The sequence below is a fragment of the Pezoporus flaviventris genome, unplaced genomic scaffold (assembly GCF_033815535.1).
Source record: "Pezoporus flaviventris isolate CSIRO_AGI_PZ_B2104156 unplaced genomic scaffold, CSIRO_AGI_Pfla_v1 ptg000025l, whole genome shotgun sequence".
Classification (NCBI taxonomy): Eukaryota; Metazoa; Chordata; class Aves; order Psittaciformes; family Psittacidae; genus Pezoporus; species Pezoporus flaviventris.
The window spans coordinates 33,486,998-33,508,964 of record NW_026892573.1 but is presented as its reverse complement, the minus strand read 5'-3'; the positions used below and the strand labels follow the sequence as shown (position 1 = coordinate 33,508,964).

Below are 21,967 nucleotides of genomic sequence, written 5' to 3'. Positions count from 1 at the left end.
CCCATCAGGGTCCAGACCGCGGCGAGCCCCGCCCGCTCCCCGTTGCCATGACGACAGCCCCCGCCCACTCTCCGTTGCCATGAGGGCAGGCCCCGCCCACTCTCCGTTGCCATAGCAACTTCTCCCCCCTCCCCTCGCACCCACCCAGCAAAATATTTTCGTCCCACCACGTGATGCAAACAGCTCCCCACACGTGACGGAGCCCGAGCTGCGCCAATCAAACCCAGTCTCCTCCAATCACCAGCCGCGCCTTCACCCCGTCCTCCAATCACCAGCCGCGCCTCCGCCCGCCGTCCCGCCTTCCGGAAGTCAGCAGTCCAATCGGAGCCGGCTCCCGTGTCAACTCTTTGACAGAGGCCGCGATGATTGACGTCCCTTTTAGCCAATAATATCTCGAAGACTCACCCGTACCCCCGCCTCCTTGGGCCGCGGACCAATGATCGAGCGGGACGCCCCCTCCGTCCCGCCCCTCAGCACTGCGGTAATATGGCTCCGTAGCGAGCGGCCCGGGCCGGTGGTGCTGCCGCCATTAACCCCTGCGCGCCCGGCGGGGCCCATGTGCGGGCGCTGCCCGGCCGTTGCCGTGCCGTGAGGATGAACTCGGCCGCCGGCCCCGCCGCGCTACCGCCGGGCTCCTCTACCCGGGCCCTGCATGTGGAGCTGCCCTCGCAGCAGGTACGGCGGGGCCTCAGCGCGGGGACGGGCCCTGAGGTGAATTGGGGGGTGATCCTTGTGGAGAAGGCGGTGCTCTCTGAGGTGCGGGGTGCTCCCTGCGGTATTGGGTACCCTGAGGTGTATGGGGGTGCTCCTTCAGGTGTGGGGTGCCCTGAGGTGAAGGGGGTGCTCATTGAGATGTGTGTGTGGGGTCTCTCTGAGGTATAGGGTGCCCTGAGGTGTATGGGGTGCTCCTTCAGGTGTGGGGTGCTCATTGAGAGGTGTGGGGGGGGAGTCCTCTGGAACCCTGAGGTGTATGGGGGTGCTCCTTCAGGTGTGCGGTGCCCTGAGGTGAAGGGGGTGCTCATTGAGATGTGTGTGTGGGGTCTCTCTGAGGTATAGGGTGCCCTGAGGTGTATGGGGTGCTCCTTCAGGTGTGGGGTGCCCTGAGGTGAAGGGGGTGCTTATTGAGGTGTGTGTGTTGGGTCTCTCTGAGGTATAGGGTGCCCTGAGGTGTAGGAGGAGGTATCTCAGGTATGGAGGGGGGTGGTCCCTTAGGTATGGGGTGTAGGGGGTACTTCCTCAGGTGTGGGGCTCTCTGAGGTGAAAGGGGAGTGCTGCTTGATGCATGGGGTGCCCTGCGGTATAGGGTGGTCTCTCTGAGTTATGTGGTACCTTGAGGTTGAAGGGGGGGCTTATCCCTAGGGTGTAGGGTGCCTTGAGGTGTAGGGGGGTGCCTCTCTGAGGTATTGGGTGCCCTGAAGTGAAAGGGGGTGCTCCCTAAGATATGAGGTGCCCTCGGGTGTGTTTGGGGCACCCAGGGTTTCTCCCTGGGGTTTGGAGTACCCTGAGTTGTAGGGGAGGTGCTCCCGAAGCTATAGGGTGCCCTGCCATGTGGGGTGCTCCCTTGTTGAAAAGGGAGAGGTACTCCCTGAGGTGTGAGAGGAGTTCCCCTGCACTGATGGAAGGAGGGTCCATGGGGCAGGAGGTTTTGAGCACCCATCTCTTGGGCTGGTAGGAAGGTGATGGAGGAGTTCCCCTTTGCATGGGGCCGGGTCTGTGCCCCTCTCCTGCCTGTACTGAGAGTTGAGGGGAGGGGTTTGCTCTCCCTGCGAGGCTGCTCTGTGCCCATGGTGGTGCTGGGTGCACATGAAGCTGGGAGCTGCAGCATAGATAACACCCGGATAAACTGGGTTTAAGCTGATGAGGTGGGAGCAGCCAGGCTGCCCTCTCCTTTCCTGCACTGGCCCATAACCAGGTAGAGGGGGGTAAGCATGGATGCAGCATCCAGTGCGTTGTGGAAAGTGATGAAAGGTCCCCTCCCCATCACATCCTTCCTTCAGCTAACTTTGTTTTTCCTGTTTGCTGAGAGTTGGCTTTTGGTTTACTGGGCAGGCGTCCCATGTTTTAATTTTGGAGAGGGTTGGGAGCAAGGTTAAGTGAGGAAGTCGAGGCTCTGCGTGAGGGTTTAGCAATCTCTATCAGCCTAAAGGCTGTGCCCTTTCTCCTCTTGCATGCAGGGACTTTTATTGCATGGGAGCTTAAGTGGTCATGGTGGAGAGGGGGATAATTCCGTAGGAAAGGCTTCCTTTTCTGTAGAAACGGTGTAAGATGTGACTCTGCTTGAAGCTGTGGTTCATTTCCTCTGTGCAATTGATGTTATTAAGGAGGAGACACCGAGTTACTTGAGCTAAGCGTTACAAGGTGTGAAAATGAAGAATTACTAGAGGAAAAATCAATAGGTACCAACTTGAAATGAAGATACAACGGCTCCAGTGCTAAACGTGATTTACCATGCATCCAGAAAGAGTGAATGGAGATGACTCTGGGCCACTGGAGCTGTGCAAGTATTGACCCTAATTTGGAAGCATGTATTCACTCTAAAATGTGGGTCTAAGTTAATGCACACAAACATGACTGCTGCTTTGCATGGACTTTGCAGGGAGCAGTTCAGGGGATCGAGTATGGCTTTTTCGCTGCTGAATTCTTGCTTTTATTCTTTCCCAGGCTTGTGCAAGAACCAAGTGAATGCTGCAGGGAGAGAAGCCTCAGTTATTAGTCATTGGGCGCCGTTTGTGAAAGTGAGACCAAAACACAGCCTTTTCATTTTCTTTCCTAGGAGCAGAAACTTTTGTAGGAGCAGAAACTGAATCAGCGATTATAGGATGTCCCAGCCTAGTAAATATTTAGTTAAAGCTGTGTAGAATGCTCCTATGTGTGCTGCAGAGATGTTAATTGCACCAAGGAGAAGGCTGTGACAGTCTGGGGTATTGCTTTGCTGTGTGCTCTGCAAACACAAGGAGCCCACGTGTCTGTGTCAGTGCTTGCAATCAAATCAAGCAGCTCCAAAATTACAGTTGAAGATGCTGATAACAAATCATCCTCTTTCACTGTATTGTCTGGGCTTAAAAGTCTGTTACTGAGTTTCGAGATACCTCAAAGGGGGAATCACCCTGGAGGTGTTTCACTGCAGAATGGTGGAAAAGAATGGGAAAGTCATTCCAGTCTGTTGTACCCCTTCGATAATGCAATGATCTGGCTGATCAGCTTGGTGCTATGTAACACAAGGGGATTGTCTGCTACCTGCCAGCACAGAAATCAGCTCAGTGCTTTGTTTCAGTAAGCAGTTTTCTCTAGAACACCCAGTGCTGCATTTCTCGACAATAAGAATTGAGAGTAAAGATGGTGTGAGTCATGGCTATAAAACTTCTTAAAGACCGAGTTCTCAATGTAGACTTAGGGTGAGGGCTTGTAATAACTGAAGGGACTTGTTAAAGACTGAGGTATTGAGGGTATTATTTGTGTTTAGTCTGGATTTAGTAGTGCCAGTGAAATTCACATTGATTAGAAAGCAAAGCTCAGGAGTGAAAAGTCATGTGCAAACCCTTTTGCTTATGTCTGACTAACCTGTTCTTTAACTTGTTCCTTGGTGACTAGATGACCTGGCCTAAGAACTCCTTTTGCTGTTGCCCTCTACATTTAAAATGGGAGAAATATGGCTGTAAAGAAATGGATCTAGTTAAGCATAGAATTTGAATTTGTATCCCTAATTGTGCCAGGATGTAGTTTTCCTTTGCTGAAAGAGTGAGTCTAACAGAACTGAAATAATTACACTTAAAAGGAGAGATGGATTCTTTAGCATTATCTCCTCCTAGTTGCTTGATGCAAGGCCAGGAGTGCCATGATAACTTATGGTTTTCTAACTGCTCAAACCTGGCACTATAAGCAGGAGAAAGCAATGGAGATTGAGGGAGCCAAACCTTTCACGCTCTTCTAGATAGAAGGAGTTGGATAAAAAATGCAGTCTTAACATTGAGACAGTCATGCTGCAGTCAAATGATCTGTTGAATGTTACTGTGCCAACTGCTGACCAAAACAGATGTCATGTGTGGTTTTCTAGAGGCAGGAAAGCACATCTTCATCGACCTTAGAGCACTGCCCTAGCACTTCAAGCTTTTCCTTTATGCTGAAGCGCTGAAGAGACTGAGGCTCTTAATGAACTGAGAGACAGTGTTTGAAGACCCTCAAGCTTGAACATGTAACTGTTGTACAGACAGCTTCACTGAGGCACAGTTTGTAATGAGCGATTAGGGAACAGTGAAGAAAAAAGAATGATCAGGTCGAGGAAGGGTATTCTGCCCCTCTGCTGCACTCTGCGAGACCCCCCTACAGTCTTGATCAGCTCTGAGGCAGCAGCACAAGAGGGACGTGGAGCTGTTGGAGTGAGTCCAGAGGAGGCCGTGGAGATGCTGCAAGGGCTGGAGCAGCTCTGCTCTGGAGCCAGGCTGAGAGAGCTGGGCTGGGGCAGCCTGGAGAAGAGAAGGCTCCTGAAGGGGAGACCTGAGAGCAGCTCCAGTGCCTAAAGGGGCTGCAGGAAAGCTGGAGAGGGGCTTGGGAGAAGGGCCTGTAGGGCCAGGCCAAGGGGAATGGCTTTAACCTGCCAGAGGGGAGGCTGAGATAAGCTCTTAGGAAGTGGTTTAATTTAGTGGTAAATGCTCCATCTGTGGGAGTGTTCAAGGCCAGGTTGGACACGGGCTTGGAGCAAGCTGCTCTAGTGGAAGGTGTCCCTGCCTGTGGCAAGGAGTTGGAACTGGATGAGCTTAAGGTCCTTTCTGACCCAAACCATTCTGTGATTCTGTGACTATAGAAGTGAAGATTCTGTGCACTCTGTAAAATACAATAAATCATGCAGGGGAGTTGGAACTTGATGGTCTTAAGGTCCTTTCCAACCCTAACTATTCTATGATTCTGTGATTCCATACCTTTAAAGAAATCGTATCTACTAAACATTTAACAGTCTTTGAGCTCTTGGCATTTTAGTAATACCATGAACTTAACATCCCTGCTTCAGAAACTGGCATTGCTGCCCTGTTTGATCCCAGGATGCAAAGGAATGCTCATGAGTCAAGTGAACTTGAAAGCAAAAGATGTTTCTCCTTTTGAAAGTACTTCTGGAAAGAGCTTCCTAAGGAGAATAAGAAATAGTGCTTCTGAATTGTAGTGCTTCTGGATTTCAACAATAAATAAACCAATGTTTTCAGTAGTTGGAAATGGTAATCCAGGACCTTGGATACTTGAAGCGATCCAAGCAAGTAGAGGTAAAGCAACAGGAGAAGAATATGGGTGGATTACAACAAGGCTAAAATTTCTTAGTTATTTGCTCTAAGAATGCAAATCATTCACAGCAGAGTGGGTAATGTGGCAGAAATGGGTGATTTTAATGGCTCTGGCAAATGGGTTTGAAAGGTTTTGTAGTAGAAGTGAAGAAATCTACCATGGCTGTGGACTGCATCTGAACTAGTTTTTCATCTATATCAGTGTGAAAAGAGCATCTTCTTGTCTGAAATAGTTCTATATACCCATTGTTACACATTCCACTGAGTAATATGAAAACAAAGACTGACTCTTAAATACTTTACTTCCCCTTTCCTACTAAATCTGCTGGGGGAAATCAAGAGTAGTGGCTGGAAAATGTCATGGTTGAATACTGCTTTCACTTCTTGTTGACATGCACTGTCTTTAACCACTGAGACAGACGGAAGTGCAGCTCCAGTAAACCACCACCACATGAGTGTTGACCTGGTGATCTTCTACAATTGTATCCATGTCTATAGAGCTCGTTAGAGGCAGTTAGGAGGAAACAGTTGTTAAAGTTACTGTAAAATAGTAATTGTAGCCCAAAAGGTTGGGTGACAATCTGGGGCTTGGGTTTTGCTATCTGCACTATATATAGAATCATAGAATAGTTAGGGTTGGAGTGAACCTTAGGGTTTAAGATCACCTCGTTCCAACCCCCCTGTATTTTCTTTAAGGAATGCATGTGTGTTTTACAGGCTGAGTAATCTGTTGATAGCTGGAGTACTGTGGATGCACTTGGAGTATGCATACAGTTCTGGTGTCCTCAACATAAGAAGGACATGGTGCTGTTGGAGCAAGCCCAGAGGAGGCCATGAGGATCATCAGGAGCTGGAGCAGTTCTGTATGGAAACAGGCTGAGAAGACTGGGGCTGTTCAGCCTGGAGAAGTTGCATGGAGACCTCAGAGCAGCTTCCAGTGTCTGAAGGGGGCTTCAAGGATGCTGGAGAGGGACTCTTCATCAGGGACTGCAGTGATAGGACCAGGGGTGAAATAGAGAAGGTTTAGGTTGGGTATAAGGCAGAAGCTCTTCCCTGTGAGGGTGCTGAGGCGCTGGCACAGGGTGCCCAGAGAAGCTGTGGCTGCCCCATCCCTGGCAGTGTTCAAGGCCAGGTTGGACACAGGGGCTTGGAGCAAGCTGCTCTAGTGGAAGGGGTCCCTGCTCGTGGCAGGGGTTGGAGCTGGAGGAGCTTTAAGGTCCTTTGCAACTCAAACTAGTCTGAGATTCTGTGATTAAGTCAGGCCCTGTTCAGTCAGAAAGCTGTAGTAAATCGGCTTTGATGCTTTATTCAGGAGATTTGTGGGGGGTTAGGGAATACCCTTAATTGAAGGAAGGGTTGGTAGCTGGTAACTAAAGACACTTTCCTTATGATGAGGGGGTTTCCTCTTTGCCCTTGGTTTGTCATCCAGTAACATGATAAACATGAATATGCTTCAAGGTGTTAATCAGCAATCGCTGTTTGCTTGTGCAGCTTGGTGCATCCTTAAAATCAAGTGGTTCCTTAAGGTCAGAAGTGCCTTTGCTTTGATTTTGTTGATGCTTTATCCCAGAAGACCCTGCTTACTTTTTGGGTCCTTCTCTCTGAGCAGCATCTTGTTTTCCATTGCTGGATTGGTGTTCTCAGTTTGCTCCCACAGCTAATACAGACTAATGCTCTCTTACCTAAGGTGATGTTAAGAGCCTTCGTAACATGTGAAGAGGCTTCTACAGCATGTTATTAATGATGTGGAACTTGCACCCTGATGTTCTTTTGTCTTCCCCGTGGTGTAGTTCAAATGTTGTGTCAAAGAAGCAGTTGCAGTTCTAGTCTTTCATCTTGCAAGTGAGTAAATATTTATTTAGACTGACTCAAAGGAAAACCTCCTTTAAGGAAAGATGCTATTTCTAAAGGGTCTTGGTTTAGGACGGTAAGACTGTGTATCTTGTTCCTTGTTATTCGTATCCTATCTAAACTCCCTGCCAGAGGAGCTTTGTCTGTCAAAACAGTCAGTTCAGATTTTCTTAACCCCAGTTTAGAGCAAGTTCTTTTAGGGTGTGCTGACAGTTTTTATTCTTCAGGGTTGTGGTGGCTGCCAGCTCTTGGTGTGTCTCTCTTGATGTTGTAGTGACCATAACCAAACGCAGCTGTTGAAACAATACACACTGCTTCATTTGCCTTGGTCCCTGCATGGGCTTATAACTTGGCTTTTAAACCCTTCCTGCTAACGTTACATTGAAGTACAGTCTGTATTGTGACTCTTTCAAAAGCTATCCTGTTTGTATCCTAAGCTGTCTTCTGTACCTGTTCCACCTTATGTTTTAAATAACAGGCTCTTTCAGTCTTTCTGCGGCATTGACCACACATCTTGCTTGTGGAAAGAAGGATGAGGATGCAGAAATCAAGTGAAGAGTGTGGACACCGTGGGCTTGCATTGAAGATCATGTTTGGTCTTGGTTGTCTCATTGGTTCTGAGCTCTAAAAACAGCAGTGTAGATGTTCTACATGATTATGGTGTACAAAGAGAAGGTTTCTTGTCCCTGCTGAACAGCTACCAGCTCTTAACTACTACTTAAGAGCAATGATGTGGAGTTCTGAGTTGCTCTGTGGTGTAAATTCAGTTACTTATGAGGAAGGAGTTCAGTGGGCTAGCTAGTAAGAAATGTGAGAAAAGATGGACTAAGGCTGTACCTACTTTTAGGAGTAATATATATGTATGTCTCCATTTTAATTTTTTCATTTATATAATCAGTAATCTTAATTATTTTTCTTAGTTTAAGGAGCAGGTTGTGCCATAGACTGACATGTTTTAAGCTATAACATCAACTTCCCACATTGCATTCTTCAGCTCTGGGTTGAGCTCATGAAGGCTACTTTGCATTCAAGTAGCTGGGGAATAATTATACTTCTGCATGTGCCATGTCAAATGTGGAGATGTTCCTTATTCTTCCTCTTTCACTTTCTCCCTATATGAACTAGGGAAGACTCGATGCTTTTCAGACAACAGCTTCCATTTGCTGACTGTCCTTGTTGAACCTCTCAGTGCAGTAAGTTGTGTAAGTAAGCAGGAGTATGGATGATGTCTGGAGCCCAAGTGTGATGGGGAAGGGCTGAGGGACCTGGGGGGTTCAGTGTGGAGAAGAGAAGGCTCAGGGGGGACCTGATGGCTGCCTCCAAGTGCCTGAGAGGAGGATGGAGCCAGGAGGGGCTGGGCTCTGCTCCCAAGGAACAAGGGATGGGACAAGAGGAACCGGCCTCAAGCTGCACCAGGGCAGGTTTAGATGGAGCTGAGGAACAATTCCTGCCCCAGAGGGTGCTCAGGCATTGGAACAGGCTGCCCAGGGCAGGGCTGCAGTCACGTCCCTCGTGAAAGCTTCTACATAGCTTCTCTTCTCCAGGGTGAACAGCTGCAATTTTCTCAGCCTGTCTTCATACAGGAGGTGCTTCATCTCCCATATGGAGACGTAGTCTCTGGACATCACCTCTGCTTTTCAGAATGCTGCTTCCCGACTGTTTCAACAGAGGCTATTCCATAAATTCTTTTCAGGTCAGGATCAGCGCTGACCTCTCCACAAGCTGGTACATATTCTGGTTTTACCTGGCTTTCACATGAGTTTTCTAGCCTGCTTCTTTATGATCCACAATAGCTCTGGAAGAATTTAAGCAAAATCCTTCCAACTATTTCAGCATTAAAGCAGGGTGCAAAGATTAGTTACCAACAGAGATGTTACTACAACAAACCTGCTTGTTTCAGGCTTAACAGAACTGGCCTGCAAGGTCAGCTCTTGGGGTCTCTATATGTTTGTCGTAAGTCACAGAGAAACACGGGGTTCTGTGTGTCAGGCTGAGAGGTTGTGGGTTTTTCTCTGTTCTTAAAGGCTCTAGCTCAAAACCCAGGAACTCTGGCAAAATGTGAAATGTATTAGGCCAAAGTGAGCATTTTATTAAAGCAAGTAGGGCTAAGGCCAAGGGGAATGGCTTTAACCTGCCCAAGGGGAGACTGAGATGAGCTTTTAGGCAGATCTCTTCCCTGTGAGGGTGTTGAGGCGCTGGCACAGGGTGCCCAGAGAAGCTGTGGCTGCCCCATCCCTGGCAGTGTTCAGGGCCAGGTTGGACACAGGGGCTTGGAGCAAGCTGCTCTAGTGGAAGGTGTCCCTGCCCGTGGAAGGGTTGGAACTGGCTGAGCATTGAGGTCCCTTCCAACACAAACCACTCTGGGATTCTATGATATTAATAACCTGAGCTGCACACTTCCTTGGGTCTGAGGTGCTTGCTAAGTGTGGTAGATCAGCAGTGAAGATGGGAAAATGGTGCTTCGCTGAGCTGTCATCCAGATGGGTTTTCTTACATTATCATTTCTTTCCCAGGGTCATCATCTCGTGCGAGAATAACAAAGTGGTTGAGATGGAAGAGGAGTCAGAACTCCCTGTGCTTGATTTTGCTGCCCATTAGATGTCCTTGAAGAAATCATTAGGCAATTGCATGAATACTTTAGGCTATTGGAGGTAGTCGCTGTTCTCTTGTGGTTTCACGAACAGGCCAGACCTTGTGCTAACAGCAGCACACTTCTCTTTCTTGTTTTGACTTATTACCTCTTCTTGTGTTTCTTCCTTCCCCCCTTCATCTCTGCAGTGATTTTTATTAATGGTACCACCTAGTTAGACAGACAAACCAGTGAATATCCAATATTGTTATCCAGGTTCCTCAGAGCTGGAAGGAAGCAAAGAGTGGTGTTTGGATCAGCTGAAGCCACCAAGAAACCGCAGTCTGTCTGCTTTGTCCTGCTTTTGTGCTGGGTACATCTGTGTAGATACAGTGAGAGAAATTAGAGGAACTTGCACAAGTTTTAAACTAACTTCTTTTTTTGCCAGCTTTTCCATGGTTTAATTCTCTGACCCTCAATGTGAGACAGCAGAAATGCACCAGAAAACACTGTTTGGAAACAAGTGTCTGATGCAGAAGGTGGTGTTTTGGGCAGAGGTAGTGAAAGATTGTGCTATCTTCCTGTTGAGGGAACTAAAGCATGAAGGGAGCAGGCAGCTTCAGTCCTTTACAGTCTACCAGGTCTTCGGAGGTTTAGAGTTCTGGGATCATTGAATGAAAAAACAAAGTATTAACAAGGTTGTCAACCAACATACTTTATTCTGCAGCAGTCTGACTTGTGTATGGCCTGTGGTAAATCTGGAAAACATGAAATGGGAACAGTAGGTACATCAAACAAGATCTTCAGAATGATGTAGCAATAGGACAAGAAGTGATGGGTTCAAACTGAAACAAGGGAAGTTCAGATTGGAGATAAGTAAGAAGTTCTTTACTTTGAGGGTGCTGAGGTGCTGGCACAGGGTGCCCAAACAAGTGCTAAATGCTCCATTCCTGGTAGTGTTCAAGGCCAGGTTGGACAGAGCCTCGAGTGACATGGTCTAGTGTGAGGTGTCCCTGCCCATGGCAGGGGGTTGGAACTGGATGATCTTAAGGTCCTTTCCAACCCAAATGATTCTATGATCCTTTCTGACCCAAACCATTCTGTGAGTCTATGAAAACCAAGTACTTTTCTTGAATAAGAGACCCCTGACTTCTGGAAGAAGCTCAGCACATCTTTCACATTCCTTGTCCCTACAGGCCTTCGGACAGAAGCACCTCTCCAGGTTTACCGTAGCCCCTTTAGGCACTGGGAGCTGCTCTAAGTTCTCCTCTTGAGGAGACTTCTCTTCTCCAGCCCAGCTCTCTCAGCCTGGCTCCAAAGCAGAGCTGCTCCAGTCAGTCCTGTCTGACTTTGGCTGCTGCTCTGTCCCTCTTGCATCAGCTCAGCTGTTTCTACAGCCACATTGGGAACCACATTGAGGAACTGCTCTCGTGAAACCAACCCAGCAGAAGAGCTCTGGTGAGGTTTTATCCAGCTCGGTTCCCCAGCGTGATTCATGGAGCAGCTGCACAAGTGCTCCTTTATGGTGGTACAAATAACTTGCAGTTATTTGCAGTGGTGCATGTAGGCAATGGGGGTTGTCAGCAGAGAATTTGGCTGATGCTGGTGAGACCTGAATTACAACATCATGGTAATATTGTGTATTCCAGCATCTTGAGCAAAATTGATATGAAATACACTTAATAAGGGTTTGAAAATACCCTTAAATAATACTTGGTTTGTCACAGAGCAGCTGTAAGTCCTTGATGAAGTATTTTAGAGCCTGTTTGAATTGTCTTTTGGTTATGTCTTTAGCTGATGGTGTCCTGGCTAAAGCTGATTATCTCTGGTCAGGAGAGGTTAATGACAGAGGTTAACTCTGAATGCGGCCTCTGTAGAGTTCTGAGGAGATCTGAATACTGCAGTATAGGATCAGGACAGTGTCGGGAGGCTTATTTTCAGGATCCAAGTCTCTGTTGTCATGACTTCATATTAAAGAATGTGAACAAGAGAATTGTCCATTAGCTTGAAACTTGTTCCCTATTGGCAGGGCTAAGTAGTGGGACAGAAGGAGGAGGAGAGGGATGACTAAGTTGAAGATTTAAATAGACATTCATTACCTGTTGCATTCTGACTCCTGGACTGTACTGTGATCTCAAAGCCCTGAATGTACCATTCCTCTTCCAGCTGCTTTGGGAGAACTGAGACTTCTGAATTGAGGATCAACTCCAGACTTTGAAGGGTGTAAAGATGTGGGTCCATGTCTCCATGGTTTGTGACATCTTGTCCAGAGGTGCAGGTGTTGGTTATAACACTGAAGCTTTTTCCAAACCTGATTGCATGTAGCGAAAGACAAGAAAATGTTTGGCTTTGCTTGGGGGCTACTTATTGTAACACACTGCTTAAACCAGGCAAACCATTAGCTTGTGGTCCTAAGATGATGTGGAGAAGGCTGCTCTCCTTGTTAGATGCTGTGTGGGCTGCTTTTAGGTTGTAAAGGATTTAATGTGTGTGTATATATATGTGAGCATGGTAGAGGATTGATCTGTGTGCTACAGAAGTTAATTAAAGGAGAGAGATGGCACATAAAAACACTTCTATCATTTTTTATAGAGTGCAATGTCTGTTCAAAGCCATGTCTTATGGAGTGTTTAGGTTCCTTATAAGAATGGCCAGCGAAACTGCACAGCTTTAGATCTGAACTAATGTACATGATTCATACAGCTTTTTTTAAGTGAAGCTTAATCTTTCTGTTGACAATCTTGATACCAATCTCTAGCAAAATAACATCGTGTAGTTGAGCAATGAAGCAACTTAGAAGTTTGTGGGTGGTTTTGTGTAGGTTTGTTTTTTAGAATCCCAGACTGGTTTGGTTTGGAAGGAAACTGAAAGCTCCTCAAGTTCCAACCCCTGCCATGGGCAGGGACCTCTTCCACTAGAGCAGCTTGCTCCAAGCCCCTGTGTCCAACCTGGCCTTGAACACTGCCAGGGATGGGGCAGCCACAGCTTCTCTGGGCACCCTGTGCCAGCGCCTCAGCACCCTCACAGGGAAGAGCTTCTGCCTAAGAGCTCATCTCAGTCTCCCCTAGGGCAGGTTAAAGGCATTCCTCCTGGCCTGGCCCTACAGGCCCTTGTCCCAAGCCCCTCTCCAGCTTTCCTGGAGCCCCTTCAGGCACTGGAGCTGCTCTCAGGTCTCCCCTTCAGGAGCCTTCTCTTCTCCAGGCTCACCCAGCCCAGCTCTCTCAGCCTGGCTCCAGAGCAGAGCTGCTCCAGCCCTCGCAGCAGCTCCATGGCCTCCTCTGGCCTCGCTTCAACAGCTCCACGTCCCTCTTGTTCTGCTGCCCCAGAGCTGGATCAGGGCTGCAGGGGGGGTCTCCCCTTCATACAGCAGAGGGTCAAGATCCTCTCCTGAGCTGCTGCTCACGCTCTGGGGGTGCAGCCCAGCACACAGGGGGTTTCTGGGCTCAAGCGCACACCAAAGCCAAGTCATGGGGAGCTTCTCCTCACCCAGCACCCCAAGTCCTTCTCCTCAGGCTGCTCCATCCAGTCTCCCCCAGCCTGGGTTTGTGCTGGGATTGCCCCAACCCAGGAGCAGGACCTTGCCCTTGGCCTTTTTGAGCTCCATGAGGTTGCAGAATCATAGAACAGTTAGGGTTGGAAAGGACCTTAGGATCATCCAGTTCCAACCCCTCCTATGGGCAGGGACACCTCACACTAAACCATGGCACCCAAGGCTCTGTCCAACCTGGCCTTGAACGATCCCACCTCTCCAGTGTGTCTAGTTCCCTCCAGATCCCATCCCTTCCCTCGGGTGTGTTTTTAATCTTGTATGTTTATCCTGGAGGTATGTGGTCATCCCATCTCAGCTCTGTTTTTAGTGTAACTCGGCCTTTGCAGGAATGAAACTGGTGGTTTTGAATCTGTCACATGAACAGAAATGTAATATTCCTCTTCAAGGTTTCCAGGAAGGAAAAGTAAGACATCACTGAAGTGATACCAAGTGGTATAAAATGTCACTGTAACTGTTATTCTAACACAGATGATAGCCTTTTAACTCATAAATGTATTTTAGGACAAGCTGCAAACAGAAAAATTGTCTTTGGTTTCAAAAGCATTTTAATCCCTCTTTTGGTGAGTGTGTTTCTTTGAAGGTGGATCCAGACTTAGGAGCTTTCGGGAAGCACCAGTATCCTGTAAAATGAACTTTGTGGTCAAAGGATGCACTAACCCGGTTGTTTGAGGCTTGTAGGTGGTTTGTGGTGATCCAGAAGGGATAAGCAGCCACTTGTCAACATCCTTGTGGTAGATGAGTGAGAGTAGATTGAGAGATTCATTGGGAGAATGCGATACCAAAGGATTTGAGGAGAACTTTATATGTGTGAAAGGGTGGTTTGCTGAGTGTTAAGTTCATGACAGTCTGTTTTTTAAGCTTGCATGTATTTTCAGAGTTAAAATAAGCAGCACAGCTAAGGAATGAGTTAAGAACGACTGGAGAGTCTGTGTTAACTTGTTAGCAATGAATTTGTAATCGTAGAATGGTTTGGGTTGGAAAGGACCTTAAGCTCATCCAGTTCCAAACCCCTGCCATGGGCAGGGACACCTCACACTAAACCATGGCACCCAAGGCTCTGTCCAGCTTGGCCTTGAACACTGGCAGGGATGGGGCAGCCACAGCTTCTCTGGGCACCCTGTGCCAGCGCCTCAGCACCCTCGCAGGGAAGAGCTTCTGCCTTATCCCCAACCTGAACTTCCCCTGTTTCAGTCTGAACCCATCACCCCTTGTCCTATCACTGCAGTCCCTGATGAAGAGTCCCTCTCCAGCATCCTTGTAGCCCCCTTCAGACACTGGAAACTGCTCTGAGGTCTCCATGCAGCTTCTCCAGGCTCAACAGCCCCAATGTTCTCAGCCTGGCTCCATGCAGGAGGTGCTCCAGCCCCTGAGCATCCTCGTGGCCTCCTCTGGACTTGTTCCAACAGCTCCATGTCCTTATGTTGAGGACACCAGAACTGCACACAGTGCTGCAATTGAGGTCTCACGAGAGCAGAGTAGAGGGGCAGGATCACCTCCTTCGCCCTGCTGGTCATGTTCAGTATTTGTCTAAGTTAAGGGTATTGTGTGCTTTGAGCCATAGCTGTTGGGAATTTGGTGGGAGAAAGGGGGATGGAGAGAGCTTGACTCAATCTGAGGGTTTTCATTCAAGATGCAGTATTGTAGCGAACTAGCATAATGCTGAAATCACTTAAACTAAAGATTGTAGTGCCATATTCAAGTGTATTCACCCCAAAAGGACTTTGTTATCTGAGCAGATGGTAGCTGACAGACGTCACAACTTACACTGTGTCCTTCATATTCCCTGACAATCTGGATGTGACTTTCCGATAGGATTCTATGGTATGTTTTATTTAAGGCTGTGGTAGCAGTTTCCAGGATTACTGTGAATTCAGGAAGCTTTATCCAGCTCTGGGTTAGGAGTTGGTTTATGTTGGAGCTCTTTGCTAGTGCTTGTTGAACATAGCTTTGCCTTGGAAGTGTTTCCAATGGGATGATGCAGAATACCTGGGTGGTGCTGCTGCTGTTTGAAGCTCAGTGTCTCACATATTCACTTGAAACTGCTGGATTAGGTGGAGTGATTTAGACATGAAGAGCAGAAAGCAGGTACAGGATACAAGTGTGAGTAGTAGAGCAGTGTTGCTTAATCTGAGCTCGTAGGTGCTGGTTGCTGCTTGTCCAAACAGTTTCAAAGAATCATAGAATGGTTTGTGTTGGATAGGACCTTAAGATCATCCAGTTCCAACCCCCTCTATGGCCAGGGATGCCTTCCACTGCTCTAAGCCCCTTTCAGAGTTCTTGATCTGTTTTGTTTTGTTGTTTTGCTCTTTTTCAGCGCCGGCTTCGCCACCTTCGGAATATCGCTGCCCGGAACATCATCAACAAGAATGGGTATCGCCTCCTGGATACGTACTTCACTCTTCACTTGTGTGATAACACCAAGATATACAAAGGTAAACCAGATTTTCACTGGTTAATCCTTGGGTTCCTATGATCCAGATTCTCTGCCCTTTTATTACCTTGACAGCCCCGCTGCCATGTTTGCATCGCTTATACTAATAGTGGAGAAGAGCTCTTTAGTTTCCTGAGCTTCCTAAAAGCTTTCAGTTGGCAGCCAAGGAAGCAAAACAGATGATGCATTTAGTAGAGTCTTAAATCAGCTTATTATTGTTCTTTGCTCCTCTCCCCTCGCTGATAATTCAAGAAAGTTGGGAACTTCCAAGAGCACAGAACAGTTAAAGCCTTTGGAGCCTTAGTTGATTTGTGGGGGGAGAGTGTCCTGCTCTCTGCTCAGTTACTTTACAGAGCAGAAACCAGCACTCATACGTAAGTTTTCCAAAAATAGACTTGTCAGCCAATGACATGAAGCATCCAGGCATCTGTTCTGCTTTTGATAGCTGTGTTTGAGTGTTGGATCTCATTCCCCTTTAATGCTTTGCTTTCCACTACAGTTCTTGACTGTAGAGAGATGTTATTAAAACTGTATTTTTAACCTCCTTTCTGATATGCTCAACAGTTGGAGGTGAATTTTGGTTTTCTCCTAATCGTTATTTTCAGCTAGTGTAATTGATCCTTGCTTTTCTCAAAGGTTTTGGAAGGATAAGGATATATAACGTGAGGTTACAGCCTGGACTTCTTTGTGGTTGGCTGAACCTCTAACTGATCACTACTTCTACAGTCTCTCATGTAAGGGACTGTCCTGCATTCCATCAACACTTTAGTCTGTTGGAGTCCAAGGATAAGGGATATAGTACAAGATCTGTATTACAGCCTCCAGAGCTCTCTACCTGAAGCCCCTTCAAGTTCCTTTTTGGGCTGGAAAAGCCAAGGTCCCTGTGTCAGCAGTTGCTTATTTCTATTTAATACAGGGTTCTTGGCACCTCTGTGGGGTGATTTGGCTCTTTGCTCTCTAAGCATCTGGAACAGGTCATAGAATCATAGGATAGTTAGGGTTGGAAAGAAACTCAATGTCCCTCATGCTCTTCAGGAAAGCAGTGCAATGAGTGCTGCACTCCTCCTGACGAAGAAGTCACTTTGCCAATGTCATCCAAATATTGTGAAGTACTGGGGCACCCCAGAAACCAAAACCTCAGTAAATCTTGAGAGTTATCTTGGGTATAAAGGTGAAATGCTAAGTTCAAATGCTGATGTCTAATAGTGAAGTGTGAATGAATCATAGAACCATAGAATGGTCTGGGTTGGAAAGGACCTTAAGGTCATCCAGTTCCAACCCCCTGCCATGGGCAGGGACACCTCACACTAAACCATGGCACCCAAGGCTCTGTCCAACTTGGCCTTGAACACTGCCAGGGATGGAGCATTCACAGCTTCCCTGGGCAACCCATTCCAGTGCCCCAGCACCCTCACAGTAAAGAACTTCTTCCTTAGATCCAATCTAAACTTCCCCTGTGTCAGTTTGAACCCATCACCCTTTGTCCTATCACTGCAGTCCCTGATGAAGAGTCCCTCCCCAGCATCCTTGTAGCGCCCTTCAGACACTGGAAGCTGCTCTGAGGTCTCCACGCAGCTTCTCTTCTCCAGGCTCAACAGCCCCAACTTTCTCAGCCTGTCTCCATACAGGAGCTGCTCCATCCCCTGAGCATCCTCATGGCCTCCTCTGGACTTGTTCCAACAGCTCCATGTCCTTTTTACATAGAGGACACCAGAACTGCACACAATGCTCCAAGTGAGGTCTTGCTCTAGTTCAAAGCATGCCTGTACTTCTAAGTCTTCCTCATGAATCTACTCCTGATAAACCAGACCTACTAGCATTTGTCTTACATGAGTGTTATTTATTTTAGTCTTTTCTGTTCTATATCCATGTTTAAACTAATCTAAAGGTGTCTTTTTACTCATTTTTTCTTTAGAGTTTTATAAGAGTGAGGTGATCAAGAATTCTCTGGTAAGTTACTTTAATATTAAAACTTTTCTTTTGGAAAACTGTGTGTTTACTCCAGTAGTTTGATTTCTCTGCTGAACACCAGCACTGTTAAATGTGTATTTGCACTCTTCAGTTCTGGTTGGAGTATCCCATTCTCCTTTTCAGGTCGGTCTCACAGGGGTTGGGGTAGTGAGTTACTGACTAGTAGACGTGTGTGTTGGTTTCAAGTCTTGGTCCTCTTGCAAGATAGAACACCCCAAGGGCAGGGTGTTTTCATGTGAAAACTTCAAATAAAGCTTTAAAATATAAATTCAATATTAAGAACACCAGATAGGTAAAGTACCATTAGCTGTGTTTTTACTGGTTTAAGTCATTTCAGTAGCTGAGATTTGTATGTGCCATAACTCAGATTTGTGTGCAGTTCATCTCTTTATTTGCTCTTCTTGGTGTTAACAGAAATAGCTGCTTTTATTTAAATGTCTATTCAAGAAGCACTTGTATGTTACTTTGGGTGTACAGATTCAATAGAAGCTCAGGTTGTGCAGTGGTATAGAAGCCGAGGCCCTGTTTGCAACACCCCAGACAAAGGGACAGTCAGTGTTGCACTGATTTCTTTGGACATCTCTCTGTTGTATAAGTGAATGGTAAGGAGCATGTACCTGCTCATATACACATGTGCATTCTTTGAATAGCTTTAAGAAAGTGAAGTTGAAAGCATCTTAGAGTTTCTACATTTCCCATTTTTGGGTCAGTGAAGGGCCCAGAACTGGTCAGGTTCTTACAGCAGATGAGAGGTAGGTGTCTCTCTAGGTGTAGGATGTTGCAGATACTGGGTAAAGGAGTTTGAAAACCTTCATGAACAAGATAGAGCAGCACCATTTATAGCCCATGAGGTCTAAGTGCTTTGAAAAGCTCCTGAATGGAGAAGCAGCTCTCTACATCCTCAAGCCTCATTTATGCAAGAGACAAGTTCCATGAGACTTTAGGATTTTGAGGTCTGCCTGTTCTAAGTCAGGACAAGGAATGACAAAAAGGGAATCTAACCAAAGGCAACATGAGGTGAAATGTCACCAATGTAAATCAAAGATGTCTGGAGCAAATTTCGTACATTGTCTATGGGTTTTTATTAAAATGGTATTTTTGTGCTACCAAATATCCCTTCTCCTTAAGAAAACTCCAAGCATGTATTCCTTCTGCAGTACTTCATGGGTGGCTTTGCTCCTCCCTTCTTTTCAGAGGCATCTGACTCTAAATTGCCTAACACCAGTTCAAAGATGGTTGGCCTCTTCCAAGCTTCTTAAGCACTAGAAGGAAAAGCTTGTTGTATCGTGGGGTAGTGGTGGGTTCCCACATTTGTTTTGGAGGAGTTACCATTTCTGGGTGTAGCAGAGGAGGGAGATGTGCATAAAAAGCTCTTCCCCATTTCTGCCTTAGGACACCCTGGGATTTATGGCCTGTGGCAGTCCTAAAGTCAATATCTGTCTCTTGGCACTTGTAGGGTTGCATTGACTTGGTTGCATCTTGGCCAGTTACAACAGTTCCATAAATCTTTAATTCTGTGTTATCAGAGATGAGTGAAAGTTCTTGGAATGCTTCATGTTTGCAAATCTGAGTTCTAGGGAAATAGATGTTAGCAGTTTAGTATGCTGACTTTATAAAGCTTGAGATGCACATCTGGCCTCTTGGGATGAAGAGGCAGCATTTGAGGATTGCCATCAGCATCAGTCAAGGAGGAGAAGAACGTGAACAAACATGTCAATAATGCAAACTGAATCATTAAGGAGTAGATCAGCCCTTTAAACTTCACTTTTGCAGTGTAAACTGTACTCAGAAGCTCAGTTATGACTTGGGAAGTCACTTCCACTTGTGAAGGTCCTGATTTGGCTCAACTGAATGAGCAAATTCTGAGTAAATTCTTCAGTGTTTCCTAATGGAAGGAAACAGAGCCCACTCTGAGTTTCTGAAGTACTTTACAGCATGAAGCCTTTAACCCAGGGATTCTGTGTAGTAAACAGGCTAAGGAAGCAGCAGAGCCTGTTGGCTTCAGCCATGTGTGAACCTTGAAATAGGGTGTTTGTTATTCTTTTATATATATATATATATCTATATATCTATATAGATATATATAGATATATATAGATATAGATATATATAGATATATAGATATAAGGTTTGACATGGACTTCACTACCTTCTGCATTGTTTAGTTTGAGTTGGTTTTATCCCTCTTTACCCACAGAATCCGACATGGAGGAGCCTGGACTTTGGGATAATGCCTGATCGTCTCGATACCTCTGTCTCCTGCTTTGTTGTGAGGATCTGGGGTGGCAAGAAGGAGCACTTCCAGCTCTTGATTGAATGGAAGGTCAATCTGGATGGGTTGAAGTACTTGGGCCAGCAGGTAATGTGAAAACAGTTTATTCTCAACTCTTTACTGAAGGAAACAAGTTATGTGGATGAACAAATAGATAGAAGGCTAAGAAAAGAAATGAACACATTTGATGGGCATGTTTTAAGGTTTGATTGCAGAGATTCATGCTAGGTTACCTATGAGCTTTAAATCTTGACTGCTTTAAGGTACCACTGTTGACTGAGAATCTCAAATGGTAGTGGTTTAAAGTGCAGTGCCTTGCTTCAAGGAAACAGTGGTGTGATTGTATGTATACTTCATAGAATCCCAGCCTGGCTTGGATAGGAAGGGGCCTTAAATCTCATCCAGTCCCAACCCCTGCCACAGGCAGGGACCCCTTCCACTGGAGCAGCTTGCTCCAAGCCCCTGTGTCCAACCTGGCTTGAACACTGCCAGGGATGGGGCAGCCACAGCTTCTCTGGGCACCCTGTGCCAGCGCCTCAGCACCCTCCCAGGGAAGAGCTTCTGCCTAAGAGCTCAGCTCAGTCTCCCCTCTGGCAGGTTCAAGCCATTCCCCTTGGCCTGTCCCTGCTTGCTCTTATTAAAATGTTTGTGTATATGACAGTTTTAATCCATTCACATAGCAATGACAAACCATCAAAGTTCTTCAGTCCAAGGAGCTTACTCGGAGATCTGTTTTATTCTGGGGTTTGTATATTACTCATAGCCTTTTGAAAGAGGTGAAACGAGAGGTGTGTTCTGAATTGTGGAGCCTATAGTAAAAGTGGCTCAGAAGGAAACCCATATCACATAAATGATAAAACTACTAAATAAAACCACTAAATGTGAGGGTGCTGAGGCACTGGCACAGAGTGCCCAGAGAAGCTGTGGCTGCCCCATCCCTGGCAGTGTTCAAGCCCGGATTGGATGGGACTTGGAGCAACCTGCGCTAGTGTGAGGTGTCCGTGCCCATGGCAGGGGGTTGGAACTGGATGATCCTAAGGTCTTTTCCAACCCAAACCATACTGTGATTCCATGATTTTGTCTGCTATGACCAGAGAACCCTCATTGTTAGCATCATTACTTATCATTATGTGCAAACTAGTTACTCTTAAGACTTATTTCTTTGATTAGTTTCCTGGTCTCCTTATTTTTGTCAGCTGGGAACGCCGCAATAGGAAGGATGCTCTGGCCAATGTTTCTGATTTCAAGGTAGAATTGCTGAGCACACTCAGTGACATATTAAACCTGTGAAGCAAATGCATTTTCTATGGATAAATTCCATTTTCACTTAGTTTTCCTGTGCTTCTAGAGTTGCAGGTGCTGAAAAACTGCTTTCGACTGTCAGAGCATTCCATGCTTGTGTGCTCTGTATGCTGTGTAAAGTCATAGTTAGGTGACTGGAATGATTTTTTTTTTCCTTCTCTTCTTACAGATACATGCAAGAAACCCCAATGAGATTATTTTTGGTCTCAATGATGGTTACTATGGAGCTTCATTTGAGCAGAAGGTAAGGGCATCTTGTACTTCTGGCTTGTTGGTACTGCTGACAAGCTGAAATTGAACTTGGAAACTGACATTTTCTCACTTAAATACACAAAAACACTTCATTTTGAGAAGAAACCCTCTTTTTGACATACCAGATAAGAACTGTTACTTTGCCTTTGTGGTGTGGACATCTGAGCTGTTTGGGAAGGCAGAGACTAGTATTTTAAGTCCAAAAATCCCTTGTTACTGGAAATAGGATTGTTTTTTGAAGCAGAGATTGCTTTTAAACATAGAACATTCTGAAATGGTGTGGTTTCTAAGGCTCTTTTTCATGGCAAATAGAAAAGCACATGAAGTTTTAGTTATCAGTTTTAAAACCAGAGTTTGTAGCTCTTAAGTAGGAATCAATTTGCTCCATGTTGCCACTGTTTCACCCCACGGTTTTTGTTCTTCAAATACTCCACTGGAGTATTTGTGCTTATTCAGCCAACATTGTGGTTGCAGCCACATTAATCCTATGGCAGTGCTG

General features: G+C 46.2%; 1 protein-coding gene across 5 annotated transcripts in view; it reads left to right on the top strand.

Moving 5' to 3' along the window:
* The first annotated feature begins 546 nt into the window (after positions 1–546).
* Positions 547–21,967, top strand: part of UVRAG (UV radiation resistance associated) — an 88,944-nt gene continuing 67,523 nt past the window's right edge. For 2 of the 5 annotated variants that reach the window (XR_009744223.1, XM_061458124.1), the window contains exons 1-5: positions 547–711; positions 15,555–15,672; positions 17,587–17,621; positions 19,840–20,001; positions 21,386–21,460. Coding sequence is in view for 4 of the 5 variants with exons in the window: in XM_061458124.1 (XP_061314108.1) it covers positions 595–711; positions 15,555–15,672; positions 17,587–17,621; positions 19,840–20,001; positions 21,386–21,460 (507 nt within the window). In the remaining variant the exon portion in view is untranslated. Of the gene's footprint in view, positions 712–2,564; positions 2,736–15,554; positions 15,673–17,586; positions 17,622–19,839; positions 20,002–21,385; positions 21,461–21,967 lie in introns of those variants that run through there. The other 3 variants (XM_061458126.1, XM_061458125.1, XM_061458123.1) reach the window with 3 other exon arrangements.